Consider the following 17,322-nt stretch of genomic DNA (forward strand, 5'->3'; position numbering starts at 1 on the left):
AGACGTCGGAGCCCAGGTCATCGGCTCCGAGCTCTTCAGTTAAAGTTCGATCACCGGTTCCACAGTCTTCGGGGCCGAGTGTTGAACTTTTGTCAGTATCCGAGCCTCGAGTCTTGGAACCGGTGACGGAGCTCCCTCCACCGACACTGTTGAGGTCGGCTCCGTCTTCGATTCCTTCGACGCGCTCTTCCAGACCCCTCTCCGACACCGATGTAGACAGCGTGGTGCAGAAACTAATGGAGAATACGGCCTTATCCAAACTCATCTCTGTCTCCTCCCAGTTGGTGTCGAGACTCGAAGGCCTACCCTTATCTCCATCTGTTCCTCCTCCGAAACCTATCCAGTCTTCGGAGCCGGAAGAGGCTGATCTGCTGATTGTGGAGCCCTCGGTGCCAGAACCGTCCTTCTCTCGGTCGGCGCCATTAACCTCGACTCCGTCGGATCCGGTACCGGAGTCTCGGAGCCGAAGATCCATCCTTGGTTCCGGGACTGAGAGTCGGACCGATGTTTCGGTTCCGACTCTCCCTCTCGGGGCCTTGGCTCGGATCGACTCGGCTCCGTCCTCGGGGTCGATGCCTTCGGTGCCTGTCTTGGGGATTCTTCCCATTTCCTCGGAACCGGGAGATACCTCGACTCGGGACCCGGGGGCATTCGACCTCATGAGGAAGGTGTTGTCTACCCAGACAACCACATCAGTAGAAACAGCTTCTCCTCCCCATAAAGGACCGTTATCCTCCTCTGCACCCACGGCTACATCTAAGCATCGAGCACCTGTGTCTCAGCCACCCCTGGAGGGTGCCCCCTCTTCCACGGAGGCTTCTTCAGATGCTCCCACCGAAGAAGTTCCGAGGAAAAGATTGTGTAAGAGGAGACACTTAGATTCTCCACAAGAATCATTGACATCGGACACTGACTTAGATGAGTCAGAAGGGTCCCCAAAGTCACCCTCAGAGGATGTCTCCTTTTCTGACATCCTGGAGATCCTAAAGCAGAGAGGTGATTGGCAAGCCCTCCCCCCTTCTGAGGATGAGTCAGTTTTGCTGAAGGCATTCGGTGCTCACCCTTCCTCCTCCTGGGTCACTCCGCCCTTCGATGAGTTGATGGAGCTGATTGCTCGAAGGGCGTGGGAGACGCCTGACACGATGGAGCCAGTCCCTAGAAAGCCTAACAAATATATTACTGCCCCTCAGGATAAGGCTTATCTGACAAAGGGAGTGCCAGTGGACGCTATGGTGGTGGCAGCGGCCACGAAAAAGGAGATGTCTGAATCTTCCTCATCTGTCCATCCACCTAACAGAGATTCTAGGACTATGGACAGGTATGGGAAGCGCATTTTTAGTTCAGCGGCTTTTTCTATGCGATCCCTGAACTACTTGACCCACTTCACACGGCTACAGAGGGATCTAATCAAAGAGTTGGGAGATACCCTCCAGGGTACTACAGATGCTGCTATTTCAGAAAAAGTTACAGCACATCTCAATACCCTTACATCCATTCTAAACTCGTCCATGAGGCTGATCTCATACGCAGCCGAAGGATCGAGTAGGGCAGCAGCTTCAGCGATTGCTCTTCGCAGACAATCCTGGATGCGCTTATGTTCTTTTGCGGAAGCCTTCAAGTCTTCCTTTACTAACTCCCCATTTGATGGTGCCACTCTCTTTGGCCCCAAAGTAAAGGAGACCCTTACCCAGTGTGAGCAGGAGGGAAAGACTCTGTCTGCTGTCGGAGTCCGTTTTTCCACCCCATCCAGACCGTACCCCAAAGGGCAACGTGGTGGAAAAATGTGGTTTTGAAAACCCCAAGGATCTTTCCCAGGCACACAGGGTGATGCCCCCTCTAGAGGCAGAGGAGGGGGCAGAGGTGGAAGACGCCGCCCTGGCGGCAGAGGGGGTCCGCAAAACCAAGGTGACAGGGATACACCCCCTGGAAAACCTTTCCAGCACTCCTGAGAGGAGGCCCGACTGTCCTACTCTGGAGGCAGTCGGGGGTCGCTTAGCTTTATACCCTCAGGCCTGGCAAAATTTTACATCAGACAACTGGGTAAAAAGCGTTGTTACCAGAGGCTACAGAATACCCTTCCTATTGCCCCCAATTCCGAAGAGAAGACTCCCAGATGTACCGCCCCATCTGCGAGACCCTGCAGCTATAGAAATTTCAAAGCTGCTAGAAAAAGAGTCATCCAACCAGTCCCAGCGGACCAAAGAGGATTCGGAACTTACTCAAGGTTCTTTTTAGTTCCAAAGAAGACAGGGGACTGGAGGCCGATTCTGGACCTAAGCAACCTCAATACCTTCGTCAAGAAAGAAAAGTTCCGAATGGTCACGCTTCAATCGATCCTTCCATTTTTACAGAAGGACGACTGGATGTGCTCAATAGATCTGAAGGACGCATACTACCACATCAAAATGGCCAGGGCGTCCAGGGATCACTTGCGCTTCCGGCTGGGAGCCAGCCACTTTCAGTTTCGAGCCCTGCCCTTTGGTCTGACCTCAGCCCCCAGGGTTTTCACCAAATGCATGGCAGTGGTGGCGTCTCACCTGAGACGCCTGGGATTCCAGGTGTTTCCGTATCTGGACGACTGGCTCCTTTCTGCCACCACCCAGTGTCAACTAGTTCAGGCCAGGGATTACACACTACGGCTTTGTGTTCATCTCGGAATTTCCGTAAATTTCGAAAAGTCATCACTACAGCCATCACAGCATATCTCATTCATAGGAGCAGAATTGGATACGCATCATTTAATTCTAAGACTTCCTCCGGAAAGGATAGCCTCACTACAAAGCCACATTTCTCTCCTTCTGTCATCCAGAAAGTCCCCAGCAAAACTGGTTCTGAAGGTTTTGCGTCTCTTGGCAGCTTCTCTCATTGCGATACCATTGGGAAGACTGCACATGAGAGTTCTACAATGGCTACTGTTTGCACAATGGTCGTTCCAACAGCTACCTCTGACACACGAAATTCTGATCACAAATACATGCAAATCACACCTAGACTGGTGGCTTCAGACTTGCAACCTTTCCGGCGGAAGACCATTTGTGCTACCCACGACAGCTACGGTGACCACGGACGCTTCCCTGATAGGGTGGGGGGGCATCTTTCAGGGACAGACAGTCCAAGGCGAATGGACCAATTTAGAGTACAATCTGCACATCAGTGTCCTAGAGTTGAGGGCAGTGTTTCTAGCGTTGCAACACTTTGCTCCCCTTCTTCCTCTAGGGGCTATTGCAGTTCAGACGGACAACATGTCCGTAGTCTGGTACATAAACAAACAAGGGGGAACCAAGTCTTATCAGCTATGCAGAGAGGCCATGAGAATCTGGCAATGGGCGGAGTCCACGGGTCGCTTTCTGATTGCAACGCACATCCCGGGGTCATCCAACGTCATAGCCGACAGGCTGAGCAGAGCAATCCTGTTGCCTCACGAGTGGTCCCTAAAACAGTCAGTTGCGAAGAAGATTTTTCGCAAGTGGGGCCAGCCGTCCTGCGATCTTTTTGCGTCTCCAATGAACGCCAAATGCAGGAGCTACTTTGCCCTATTACCCCCTCCAGGGGAAGTCCCCAGTGCCGCGCTGGTTCACGATTGGCCCCCGGGTCTCCTGTACGCTTTTCCTCCCTTTCCCCTGATTGCGAAGTTTCTGCAGAAAGCCAACAACCTGCAAAGGACGATTATCCTCATTGCCCCATTCTGGCCTCGTCAAATTTGGTTTCCCTTTCTTCGGGCACACTCATTCGGGGACCCTGGATCCTGGACCCGGAGCCAGATCTACTGACCCACTCGTCAGGGGCTCCCCACCCCTCGCTCTATTTAGGCCAGTGATGAGCATGTACAGAGCCATAATTTAGTTAAGTGAGACTTGAGAAGTTTTTTGAACTGTGTGCTATTGGCAACAGCTAGGATATGTTGAGGAATAGAGTTCCAAGTTCTGGAGACATGGATGGAGAAGAGAGAATCCCCTGAACTATTATTAGATTTTGTAACTTGTAGTAGATATTTGTTGACAATCTAAGAAGTCTTTTATTTGTGTACGGTTGTAATAGATTTTGAAGTGCAGGGCACTTATCAGGTTGGGATATCATGCTGTGAGCAGTTGTGAGTTCAGTGTAGGTTAAGAAATCAGGTAATTCTAACCAGTTGAGTTGTCTTAAAGCAGCACAATGGTGGGATCTGTATGTGGAGTTAGTGGCAAATGTGGCTATCTCGTTATAGCAATCTTCTAGTTTTGTTCTAATTTTTTCAGGTTCATAAAGATAGAAGAGGCATAAAGCAGGGTACAGAGTAGGTGGGTCTTGGCAATAGATTGTCTAGTGGAGTTGGTGAGGTATGATTTGATCCTACGTAGAGAGCTCAGTTTTATGTTTTTAATGATTAGAGATAGGTGTGTGTTGTACTTCATGCTATTATCAGTTGTAATGCCAAGCAGTTATGCATGAGATACAGTATCTATTTTGGTATTGTTGACTGAGCAGATAAGAAAAAGGATAGGCATTCTTGGGATTTATTATTTGAGAAGAGCATTAGTTTAGTTTTATTGGGTTTAAGAATTAATTGTGAGTTAGAGAGCCAAGATTCTACTGCTGAGAGGGATTGTTGGGTTATTTCTTGGAGTCGAGGAAGGGTGGGTGCAGCACAGATGAGCGTAGAGTCACCTGCATACTGTACTATAGAGGCTAGTTGGGTTGCAGTGTGATGTTTATTAGTAAAGATACAGAAAAGGAGAGGACCCTGGGATTGAGCCCTGTGGAACAGCCATGGTAACAGGTAATAGAGAGGAGCTATCATGGTGCCATTTCACAGCTTGTTGTCGGTCATTGGTAGTTATGAAACTATGCAAGGACTGAGTGGCTGAAGTCTAGGGTTGATAGTTCAATGAGGAGTTTTTGATGGGAGACAGTATTGAATGTTTTGGACATATCTAGTAAGATGGAAGATATTGGTTGACCTTTATTTTTGAAATGGTTGATTGTGTTGGTGAAACTTAGGGCAGTAGTGGTACTGTGATTGGCTAGGAAGCCACGTTGGATATTTCTTAGAAGATTATTACATAGTAGGTAATTTATGAGCTGGGCGTGAATGCTTCATTCTTGAATTTTAGTTGGTGGTGATAAAATTGCTATTGGCCTATAGTTTGAGAGCTCTGTAGAGGTTCCGCCTTTGTGTAATGGAATGATGTGAGATATTTTCCAAATTTTACCAACAGATTGTTCTGTGATAGAGTGATTAATATAGAGACAGGATAAGAGATATAGTGTCTGTCGCCAGCTTCAGGTATTCAGCAAGTAAGTGGTCAGCAGCGAGTGATGTAGGTTTTAGTTTGTTGAGCATTTTTTTAATGATACTAGTTTGAATGAATTTGAAGGAGAGGGTATTTGTAGTATAATTAGTTAGTGGAGCATTAGTATTATTTTTGGTTAGAGATAGTATGGAATTAGTAAAGTATGTTTTCAGTTGAGTAGCTGTACTGTCTGTGGTACTTGTAGGGGTTGGGGTCAAGAATTGCCCAAGTTGTAGAAGTTGTTTTATGGCAGTCCAGAATTGTTGCAGCTTGTTGTGTTTTTGTTGGATGACACTATAGTATGTTTCTTTGTCAGTCTTGATCTGCTTTTTGTCTTTATTTCTTAGTTGCCAGTAGAAATTTAGAGTTGCTTGTTATTGTGCCCAGACTTTATCTCTAAGTTTGAGTAACTGTTTAGTGTCTTTTGTTAGCCAGGGAGCATAGTTTGATTTTTACCATTGTAGTTGTAGTTGGTGTTAGTCTAATATGTCTAGGAATCTGTTAAGGAAGTAGTCTATGGCAGAGTGTAAGGGAAATGATCTTAGTGGGGTCCAGTTGCAGTGCTGGAGGATGGATGTAAATGTTTGAGGGGAAAAGTTTTTTTGTTGCAAATTTGTCTATGTAAAATATTTTTTGGGGGGGGTGCAGTCGTCTGAACAGGTAGGTGGGGACATCGCCTATACTTTCAGGAGCCAGCCTGATTGATGGGCATGTGTAGGTATGTCGGTTAAAATCCAATCTAGAATTGACTGTCTATTCGTATTTTTATCCATTCTTGTTGGGCATTGTATTGGGAGAATCCGTGCAGCTTGATCAAGTTAGTGGGGTTGTCCGAAGTACAGGTGGACCAGTTTTCTGTGAAAATACTAAGGATGTCCAGTGAAGAAAATCCTCAGTTGTTTCCAGGAGGAATGTAAGTTGCTATAACATATGTTTATTGGTATTTATTTTTAGTTGACAGAATAATATATTGGTATTATTGAACTGTGGTTTGTTTGGTTCCAAGTGTTCTACTTTGAGTGTATTTTCGTATGTATAATAGCTATTCCTCCACCGCATTTCTTTAACCTGTCTAATCTGTGGATGCTGTAGCCTGAGGATAAAATTTTGTTGTCACTTATCCCAGGTTTCAACCAGGATCCCAGGTTTCACTTAGCACTATATCGGGGAAAAGTGTGTTTTATTTGGTAGACTCCTAAGATTCATGTTGAGAAGAAATAGGTCAGATCCTTTATGGGTGAGAGTAGTTCTAATATGTGAGTGGGATGGTGTGCCTGGGTTCTGTTGAGTGTTTTCAATGTCAGGATTTGGGTGGATGTCACCACTAAGTTTAAGCTGTGATATTGAATATCGCAATGGGTTTGATTGTTTTAATGTTAGTTTACCATGTTTTCAAACTAGTTGGGAGGTAGTAAGATGACTTATGTACCTATATGTGAAAAGTCCTGTTTTGGTGTTATTAAAGAGATTTGGAGCTATATTGATGTTTATGGGTGTACTGTGGGATGAGAGGGGAAGTTTAGTGATAGGTGAGGAGTAGGTTTTGGCTAACCTATTGTGATAGGTTGTTAAATGAGTGGCCAGGAAGAGAATACTTAAGAGGAATATGATAAAGAATAACAATGTGGAACTTGGGATGTTAAGAGATGTATTTTAGTTTACTGGCTAGAAGAGTAGCTTTTGAATAAGTGGATAAGAGCTTTACTAGTAAGTAGGATGAGATCAAGTAAAATAAGGGTAGAAGCTAGATAGAGGGTTGTTTCATTGATAGGAGTAAGATGGAACAATAATTTACTGGGGCAATTGAGTTAAGTAGATGATTTATTGGTGGTAGAAGCTGGTAGGAGGAGGATATGAGAGGAGAGGTTAATTAGTGGAGTGTACATTGGGTGGGTATACAGTGGGGTTACTGATTGGTTAATTGACGCCAGCAGGTGTGGTTAGGTTAAAATAAATGTATGAGTAGTGGGGGTGGGTGGAATTTAGGGGTAGGGTAGGAGGTTGAGTGGGCCAACCTATGCTTATCGGTGGGAAAGGCAAAGAAAAACAGTCAGCAAGCTACAGAAAGGTAAGCAGAGTTAAGACCAGACAGTGACTTACAGGCTATTGCAGGTGAACTTGGAAGAGCTATATTGGTTGTTTGTGGCTATGGTTATGAGAAATTGAGAGGTATGAGAAGTTGAGAGGGACAGATTTAAATTATTTAGAGACCTTGCCACTTTAGTTGATTCACTAAGGAATAGCAGGCAAGTGAGGAGGAAGCAAATATAAGTAGGAATTAAAAGGACATACTTTTAATAGTAAAGTAAATACAGGGGAAAAGGAGGCTGTCAGGTTGGGGGGGTGTTCCACAAGCTACGTGCACTACAAGAGAGCAAGCACAGGCAATAAAATAAAATAAAAATGTACTTGCCAAATAAGTAAAGTAAATGACACAGAATTAAGCAGTATAAAAATATCATGGTAGTAACCTATGCAACCGCACTTAGATGCAGTTCTTGGGAAGAGCCGTGTCACTGTAGCTTAGTGTAAGTGGAAGCGGCACATGATGCAACTGTTGTTTTTTCAGTGGCAAATGCAGGCAGTACAATGTAGGAAAAAATAAGAGTTATAAATAATAGTAGCAAGTGAAACCATGAATAATGCACGTTATCCTAGCAGAGCAGGAAGACAGGCATTGGAGATAGTAATGCTAATACCAGAGAGAGGCTTGTGTAGAACCATTGATAGTGTGGAGAGCAGGAAAGTACCTAGCACTAAGAAAGCATACACCAGCAGTTATAACAAGTATACTGTAGGTTAGAACAGATTCACATGAAATCAAAACAGTAAAAAATAAAACTGAAGACCGTAGTGAAACAGTAATACTTGCTGCAATGGTATCTAGTCTGCATTTGCTGAACCAGTGTCACTTTAAATGTCAGATTAGCAACACAAATGTTAGCTTACTGCAGTTAATAAGCTAGAGATGTAATGGAACAGTATCTCTCAATACAATGTATCTAATCTTTTATGTTATACACTATCACTTCAGGTCTGTGTTAACAACACAAATGCTAGCTAAAACAGTCACGAAATAGCAGTAATTCCTATCAGTATAACAAGAACAGTGATCATATTCTGTGTCTGTTTCCAATTACTTTGAAAAAATTCTGCGGGCTGACACAGTTTGGCACATATATAATTATTCACATATGGAGCATAAGAATAACCATTTATCAAAAAAAACAGGCACATACTTTGTATTCTTTGAATAATTTGGCTTGTCTTGCTGTCCATGAATGCACACAGCTTATGGAAAGATGAAACAGGACCAAATTAGTTGGAAGCTGATAGGAAAAGGAATAGCATCATTCACTGCCTTAGGGTTAAAAATACCGCAAAGAGGTATGGGTAGGAAGTCTAGGGTTGCATGGGAAGGTTAAAAGATGATAAAGGTACCTTGGGTGGGCTGATCCATGCTAGTGGTGGGGGAGGCAAAGAAAAACAATCAGCAAGCTACAGAAAGGTAAGTGGAGTTAAGACCAGGCAATGACTTACAGGCTATCCCAGGTGAATTTGGAAGAGCTATATTCGTTATTATAGATGAACCAAGTTTGAGTAGAGGCTGAGGTGCTGGAAGAGTTGATTGGTTGGGCGGAGCAGCTGATGTTGGCTCACCCATCCAGAGGGAAGAAGTGGTGGTATTGGTTGGCTGATCAGCACCATGCATATGGAAGCTTGCATGATTCTAGATGTAGTCAAACTAAGGACTTAAGCTTGACATTGCCAAGTTTGTAAGGGTAGCCTTCAGCAATGTATGTTTGGTAGCATACACTGGGAGCATGCGACACCTTCTCTTTGCAAAGGTGTTGCAGCTGCTAGGATCTTTTACTCGAGGGTGTGTTAAGAGCCTTATAATTATGTTGGGCTCTCCATATTCAATAGGACTTCCCTGTAATGTCTTGAACAGATCTGGGTTTGACAGCTGCAGGAATGTCATGAGTCATTAAGTGGGAAATAGGTTAAGGAGAGGGTCCAGACATGATATTGGATCTTCTATGAGCCTTCTGGCTGCCATTTGGGATGGCTATAGGGGACTGATGAGCGACTCTGTGGGCAGTTGAATGCAGGGAAGGATGATGGTCTGTAGATAACCAGGGTCAAACAGCCTTCATGTCTTCCTGGATTATAGCTCCCCTAAGGTCAATCAGCATTCACATCTTCCTGGATTATAGCTCCCCTAAGGTCAGCTGTTGTCCAATCCACTGTCCATTTTGCCACAAATAGGAGATGGATAGCCAGAGATTCATGGATATAGAGGGGTTCAGGTTTGGTGGGTAGGGGCAAAAGGCATACAGAAACAAAATCTCTGGGCACTTAGAAGAGCATACTTATCTTTATAGCCAACACCACTGGTGGAGTCTTAGAAAATGGTAGCATATCAGAGTCTATGAGTAAACCAACTAGTTGCACAGAAAGGTGTCAAGCAAGATTTTAATACAACAGTGGTGGTAACAGCACCACTATACCATCAAGTCTAGAATAAAATTTGAAATTAGAGCCAACAGGATGCTTTCACTTTAAGACCATGGTGCTCATTGTGCAGTTCTGTTTGTAATTTTACACACAGTCTTGTTGATCCTTCAGGCGTAGCTGTCTTTGAATAAATACAAATGAAAAAAAAGATTAATAAAGGGTGTTGAGGGGCAAGATTTTAAGAAAAGGGTGGAAATCATGTGTTTTCTACTCACTGAAGTCTAGAAGGTATCTGAAGACATAGTCTGGGTCCATAAGATCGTGAATGACAATTCTGAAATGGTGGGACTAATGAAAGAGGATGTGGGCAGGCCCACAAAGGACACAGAAGAGGAACGAGACTATAGTTATGATGTAGAAAAGTATTCTGTTTTTTAGAAATGGTGTGTGATCTTTTGAACAGCTTGCTGGAGTCATTGTTAAGGTCTAGCTTAGTGGAGACTGTAATGCTTGGGACATGTGCAGAAAGGAAAGAGATTGGAGGATAAGACAGACAGCTAAGTTTCTAGCTGAAATTCATGCAGACTAGACAGACAAATTGTAATTTCATGATGTTACTTAATATAATGAAAAGTGTGTCCTATAGATGAGGATATGTACAATTGAATGCTGGTGATCACTAATGACTGTAGACAGAATATGCATAAATTCAAGTATTTGTTAAGATAAGTGAGCTTGTTTGTTGTGGAACATTTGAGCTTTGACTTAGGGTAAGGGGGCAGGGTAAATGCAATATATTAGAGAGCTTGGAGTAGTTAATCATCTGGCATGTTTTGGAGAAGTAGGAGAAAACTGGAGTATCCATTGAAAACCCATGGTCTCTACACAGACATTTTCTATAGATTTAGGACTGAAACCAAACCCGGGAACTATTTGCCAAGCATCTTCACCACTGCGTTACTGTTTGCATTACTACTTCTGCATGGTGGAGAGGTAGCTAGTGTTACTGCTTCACATTTAGAAATCTTGGGGTTCAGCTCTGACATCCAGTTACTTGGTGTAAGAAATCTTTGTCGTCTTTTTGCTCTTTCATGTTTTCCTTGGGTGTTCCAGTTTCCTAATTCCTCATAAAGCCTTCCTGGTTAATTGGCAACTTTAAATTGTGCATTCGTTTTGCATTAGCAACTGTAGCCATGCTTTGGGTCAAGGCAGAAGGTTTATAAGGAGTTTACCCACTTAATCAGTTATTAAACAAATTAATACATGCTTAAGTGCTGAAGCAAGTGATAGTAATAGCAGTTTAGTAATTCTTAGTTTAATAATGCATATTTTCTTTCATAGTTAAATGCTGCCCTCAAGTCTATGGAAGCAGAAAAAAATGAGGTTTGCACTCAGCTACATAATGAACTTGAAGCAAAACGAGAACTTACAGGTAATCAGTAGTTAATGGCTTGAGCTACTATTAATAAGATCTGCATTTTAGAGAATATAACTCATGTAAAGTATTTATTTACTTTCATTCATTGTGGGTTCACCTCTTTGAGTCAGACACACTCAAGAGCTATTGCATTAAAGCTATGATGTTACAACTGATTCCTCAGCTGCTTCCAGTTCTAAGTCTTTCGTTTTTCTGTATTGTGTGTTCAATTTAGGATTTAGAAATTTCTTCTTAAGGGTGTCGTTAAACACTGATCCTCTCAGACTAATTAACTTTTGGTGGGAGAAAATGTTTTGTTTGCTTTTCTCTTTTTAATTTTTTTTAAATCTAACTTCAGGATGTCCTCTGCTATGCGTAGTAATTGAGATTTCTACTCCTAAGGGCCCTGTCTCAGTACAAATGCTTGCATTCTGGGATATGTATGCCTCCCATTGGTGCAAGCAATGGATCTAGCACTGTATGTTAAGTTCCATGCTCCCCGGTATTTTTCTGTACCATGTACATTTCTGATTTCAGTCCTGTCATTCCTCATAGGAAGGTTTCTGTGTTTTATTATTAAAAAATGTTTACATACCCTCATAGACTTCATGTTAAAACTTCCCCAGGAGAAAAAGCTATCTGTAGGCTACAACCAGCTGTTTGGAACTGGATACTTGCAGAAATGAGACAGCAAGAGACATTTCAGTTATTTAGAAGGAAACTGAACTGGATGCTCTTGCTTTTGTAACACTGACTAGTCTTTGCAGCTCTCACTGGAGTCTCATCTTTCTTTTAATGATGCACTTTTAACAAATGATTGCTGGTTGAATGCCTATCTTAATTTTTATATTGTAAATAATATTACTTGCATTTATAATTCTAAACAACATGTAGATGTATGTGTCTGCATTTTGCTACTGTTCTATGTACAACTCTGTGAATTCTTTAGGGTGGGTAATTTTCTTTTTGCATCTTGCACCATATTGCCCAGGTCATTGCTGAAAAGGGTCTGTCAATCAATCAGTCAGTCAGTCAGTCAGTCAGTCAATCATCAGATAACCAGTCAGGATCTCAATCCACACTTTCTTCTCTTCTGCATTTTAATGACCACTGTGCAAATGTGTGTCACAAGTACCATCAATTCAGCCTGGGTACTAGGAAAAGGAGCTATAAAAAGTCTTGAGACTCATCGAGTGGCTTGCAGAAAACCAGTGATGGAAAGTAACCAGCGGAAGAATTTGGCAGAACTCCTCAAATGATCCCTTACCCGTATTAAAGTGAAGGGGATATGGGAGCCTGAGGCCAGGTATTGACCAAATTTTCCTCTGCTTTCGTGTCCATTAATCAGGCAGTATTTTTCCATTTTTGGCTTGTTAGTGGCCCCCTTTTTAGCAAGTGATTCGCTGGTGACTGTAGGATCATAGCATCATAGGCAGTTACTAGGCTATTGGTCCTGAGGCCCTTATAAGCCTAGCCAAGAATTTAGCCCATGTTCCAAGTCAGCACCGTATGCCACAGTCCAGCAGGGATACAGGTGGAGTCCCAGGGGGTTATTTTCTGTTCCCCATCCAGTTATCCAGGTTGCGCTTAAAAAGGTTTAATGAGGCACTCTGCTTTACGTAGAGAGGGAGTCTATTCCACAAAAGGGGGGTCTCTGGGACACAAATCTGTCCCACCAACGAGTCCTATTGATGTCCTAGACCAGGTTGAGGTCGCATGTGTGGGTTATTCGAGTGGAGCTTGACTTGTGAATATGCAGCAGTCCCATCAGGGTGGGGTCTTTGATTGCTTTGTATGCCAGACAGAGGTCACCTCTGAGGAGTCTGTAGGAGACTGAGTATAAGGAAGATGTTTGAGGCCCTGGATTCTATGGCTGAGGAACCTCTGTGGTCTCTCCAGCTGCTGCATGTGCTTTGTGAGTTACATGTCAAAAGGGGCAGTGTACTCACTAATGGATCTTATAAAGGAAAATTACAGGGATGTTATGACCACCTTGTCCCTGGATGTGATATCCTTACTAATGAGGTGGGCCATGTAGAAAGCTTTTGGTACAACAGAGGCAATATGGCGGTCAAAAGTCAGATTGCTATCAACCTGGGTGCCCAAGTCCCTCACGATTGATTGCGTGCTTAGTACCTTATTATCAATGTGATAATTTGTGGGAATGTCACTCTCCCCAAAAGAGGAGATGATGCATTTTTAGTCATTCAGTTTGAGACCATGTTTCTGGAACCAGTCATTTGTTTGGGCGAGACTGTCTTAGAGGATGTCTGCATCACTAGGGGGGATTGATTGCAGCACCCAGCTTGCAGTCATCTGCAAACCTGATCAGCCATAGCCCACTAGAATTTGCCTGCATTTCTGAGAAGTATATCCCAAACAGCAGAGGCCCAAGACTGATCCCTGGGGTACACTGCTTGTTACATGCCTACTACTTGAGGTGGCTTCCCCTATTTTGACTAGGTGGATTCTGTCAGTGAGCCAGTTTGCTACTCATCCTTTAACATATGAATTGATGCCTAATTGAGAGAGTTTGTCTATTATATCTGAGTGGGGAACAGTATCGAAGGCTTTGGCCAGGTCAAGGTAGGTGGTGTGCACCGTCTTCCCCTCGTCTGTGGCCTTGATGACTGTCCCAAAGAAGTTGACCAAATTTAACAAGTTTAATGATCTCAAGGGTGGGCGGCCGCGATGGTGCAGCAGTTAGCATTGCCGCCTCACAGCAAGAGGTTCTTCGGTTCGATCCTCGGCTGGGGTGCCTTCTGTGCGGAGTCTGCATATCTTCCCTGTGGTCACATGGGTTTCCTACGGGTTCTCCAGTTTCCTCCCACATCCCAAAGACATGTTGTAGGTGGATTGGATACTCTAAATTGGCCCTAGGTGTGAGTGCATGTGTGTGTGCCTTCCGTGGAAGGTTGGGCGCCAGGCTGGCAACTCAACACCGTTAAAACTCCATTGCCAATCATGAGCAGACAGGTGATCCACTGTGGCGACCCTTAACCGGGTAAAAGCCGAAAGAAGAAGAAGAAAAATGATCTCAAGTGGGAGGAAAAGCATCTTGAGGCAATCACTTTCATGGGGTCACTTCAGATTTAAATGCCACCTTTCTCAAGTTGGCTTGTATGGCTGTCTGCTGTGGTTAAATGGAGTGAGTCTTTGAGTCTCCTAATGAAGTTTCTGTGTTTGAACTCTGGGTCCAAGGAGAATGTGACTTTCCCTTCCTCAAATCCCAATTTAATTGGCAAATGTTGAAGAGAATCTTTTTACTTCACTTGTGCCTAGTGGTCTCAAGGTCTTAACCAGAGTGTTGGATGTACGAGTGCTTCTGTTGCCTAGTCAGCTTTGACTATGGGGGGTATGTTAAAACAAAGAGTTAAAAGGTCACACTGAAAAAACAATCAGAAAAAAAATAAATGAAAACTTCATCCAAGCTAGAACTTCCAATGAGTGACCTCCCAAACCTCCTGGACATCAGCTGGGAATAACAACCCTGTGTTTCTTATGTTTAGTCAAACACTCTGCTTATGCTATGCTGATGAGGTCATAACAAGGCCGAAATATGCATATCCATAGCTAGTGGGGTTTGGCTTTATTGGCCTGAAATTGTCCATTAAAACGACTTCAAATGTAAAAGTCATGGGCAATCAGAATCGCCATATAGCTGAAACACCTGATGTTCATAAGGATCATTTGCATATATCCCATGTGCCTCTGTTACAGGAGGTTTGGGAGGTCACTCATTGGAAGTTCTAGCTTGGCTGGAGTTTTCATTTATTTTTTTTCACTATGGGGAGTATGGGAATCACACTCTTAGGAAAATGATTTTGATGCTGCTTTTGTAGGGACTTTGTGCCACCCTCATGCAAGCAGATTCTGTGTATGTTTGGGAACCACACTGCATGCTGAAGTCATTTTTATCAACCATCAATGCCTACTTGTAGGTCACCTTCTGCTGGAGGTAGCATGAGACAGATATATCTGCTTCCCTTTGAATTCCTCAGGAAGGGACATTCTGAGACCACTGAGGTTCTTGCCTCTGAGCCAGACCATGTTAATGAAATGTCCTCTCCTCCTAGAAGTGTTCGTAGTAGTGCCTTCTTAGGAAACATGTTCCTGCTGATAAAGTCAAGTATGGACTTGCCTTCATCTCCTATAGCTTCATCCCAAAAAACCCCCCAAAAAAACAGTTTTGATAGAAGAATGAAACACATTGGGTCATCCCCACTAGGGAACCATTTCTATGGATGCTGTCTTTGCAACCTTAAATCACCTAGATATTCCTCCTGCACATAAGAAGGCTAATGCCTTCTGTATCACCAGGAGAGTGGTGTTTTACTTTATGCATCATAGGAGTAGATTTTTTTGTGATTTCTTTAGTCAAAAATAGGTTATAGAGGCCACACCTTTCTCATGTATATCTGAGGCTTTGGACAGAATGGAAAAGATGGTGCTTTCCTGTGTCACTGTGGGTTTCAGGGCTCTTGAATTTCTTGCCTCACATGCCCCACTTTCATTCTGTCCTTGTGGACATCCCTGTGGAAAAGTAGAATCAAGCAGAAATTTACCTTTACAGACAATCATGTTTGGTGGAAGTGAATGCACTGTCTGAATCCTTCAGCAACAGTCAGAGCCCACGCTTTGAATTTAAAGTAATGGTGCCTGCTGAGTGAAGATCTTCAATAATGGAAAACTTCAGAGTTTGACCTGTTTGCCATACAGGAAGTTGCAGTCCTCCCATGTTTCAGGGCAGGGAAAGTTGGCAGTAAATGCCTTCCTTCTTCGTTGACATTGAAGCTACCAGATTTTAAGATCAAGTAGTGCCAGGTGAAAACTCTTTTTGTGGTTTGCTCAGTGAGCTTTCATGTTGCCTGCTGTAACTTTGACTGTGCTGATGCTGTGATTAGCGCACGAGAGTCTGGGATGTGCTTTCACAGGTGGTATGGATAAGGCTGTCTCAACTGCTGAAGAACTGGGCATTTTATTGTAGGCATCCCCATACTTCCTAGAGAAAGTTTTTGTTTTTTTAGGTAGGCTTCTCGGGTCATAATAGAAAATCTAAAAAAAGAGAAGTAGGCATTTGTCATGTCCTTGAACTCTTACATTCTCCCCAACATTAACTCTCTTATAAAATCATTCTGTATAGATCTTCTGGATCAGGTCCAAACTTATCTGCTTAAAGATGGCCATAGAAGGGAAAGGGGGATTTTTTTCCAATGTCTTCATCTTTCCAAAGGGCACATGTTGGAGTGGGATTCCATCCCATCTTGGATAGCTGTGAGTTAAGCAAGCACAACAAGTAGCAATTGTCTTTCTTTGGCAGGTGAGGGTATATGACCTTTCTTAAGGAGTCCAGAATGGTACTGAGCATGATTTCCTCCTTGTGACACATCATTTTTTCCTCCTTGTGACACATCATTGCCTAGGGGAATCACTAGATCCTTTCAGTTTGCTATAGGTCAGAACAATTTTCAGTATAAATTGCTACTGTTTTGTCTGTCAACTGTATCCAGAGTGTATACCACAGTTCTAGCCATAGTGAAGTAGGCCTTACTAGAACAGATTCTTCTAATGTTCCCATTCATGGACGACTGGCATCAGGAATGCACATCAAAGTATTCCTTGGTAATGACTTGTTACTGGGCCTTACCATAGTTCCAGGCTCTCTATTTCACTGTAAACTAGGAACCATAAGCAATAGTATCTATTCATAGCTTACACCTCCTTACTCTCCCATCGTCACTTACTTCCTTACTTCAGTCAGTTGGTCTTCCCTGACTCTGTTAAATTTGCCATAACCCCTTTTTCTTTTACTTTATATTGCAGTTCCTGTTTGCATTATGCTAATTTACCTTAATTTATCTATAAACTGGCTAAAAATTCTCTCAAGTATTAAGTCATTGTCATGTAAATTGCATCTATCCTTAACAAGCATTTTCATATTATGTCTAATTTGGTATAATTTATTTGAGATGTAGATGTTTTTTGTATTATTTTGAAGATTTTAAAATTATTATTCTTAAAATGTTTATGTAATACTTTAGAGATTTACTTCCCAAACCTCCACTGAAAATGGACACCTACCCAATTGGACTTTCCCGATAATTAAATGTCAATAACTAACTAAATAAACAATTAAATCTCTGGCCCTTTTCTAAGGGATTCTCTTCCATGTAA

General features: G+C 43.0%; 1 protein-coding gene across 1 annotated transcript in view; it reads left to right on the plus strand.

Annotated features, from left to right (window-relative positions):
• The window catches only part of LOC122804407 (melanoma inhibitory activity protein 2-like), a 1,673,436-nt gene that overhangs the window by 526,256 nt on the left and 1,129,858 nt on the right, over positions 1-17,322 (plus strand). Inside the window, exon 10 of the mRNA XM_044074238.1 lies at positions 11,073-11,163. Within this exon, the coding sequence (XP_043930173.1) occupies positions 11,073-11,163 (91 nt within the window). The remainder of the gene's footprint in view (positions 1-11,072; positions 11,164-17,322) is intronic.

The sequence above is a fragment of the Protopterus annectens genome, chromosome 6.part0, assembly GCF_019279795.1.
Source record: "Protopterus annectens isolate FY-2018-M chromosome 6.part0, PAN1.0, whole genome shotgun sequence".
NCBI classification, from domain to species: Eukaryota; Metazoa; Chordata; order Ceratodontiformes; family Protopteridae; genus Protopterus; species Protopterus annectens.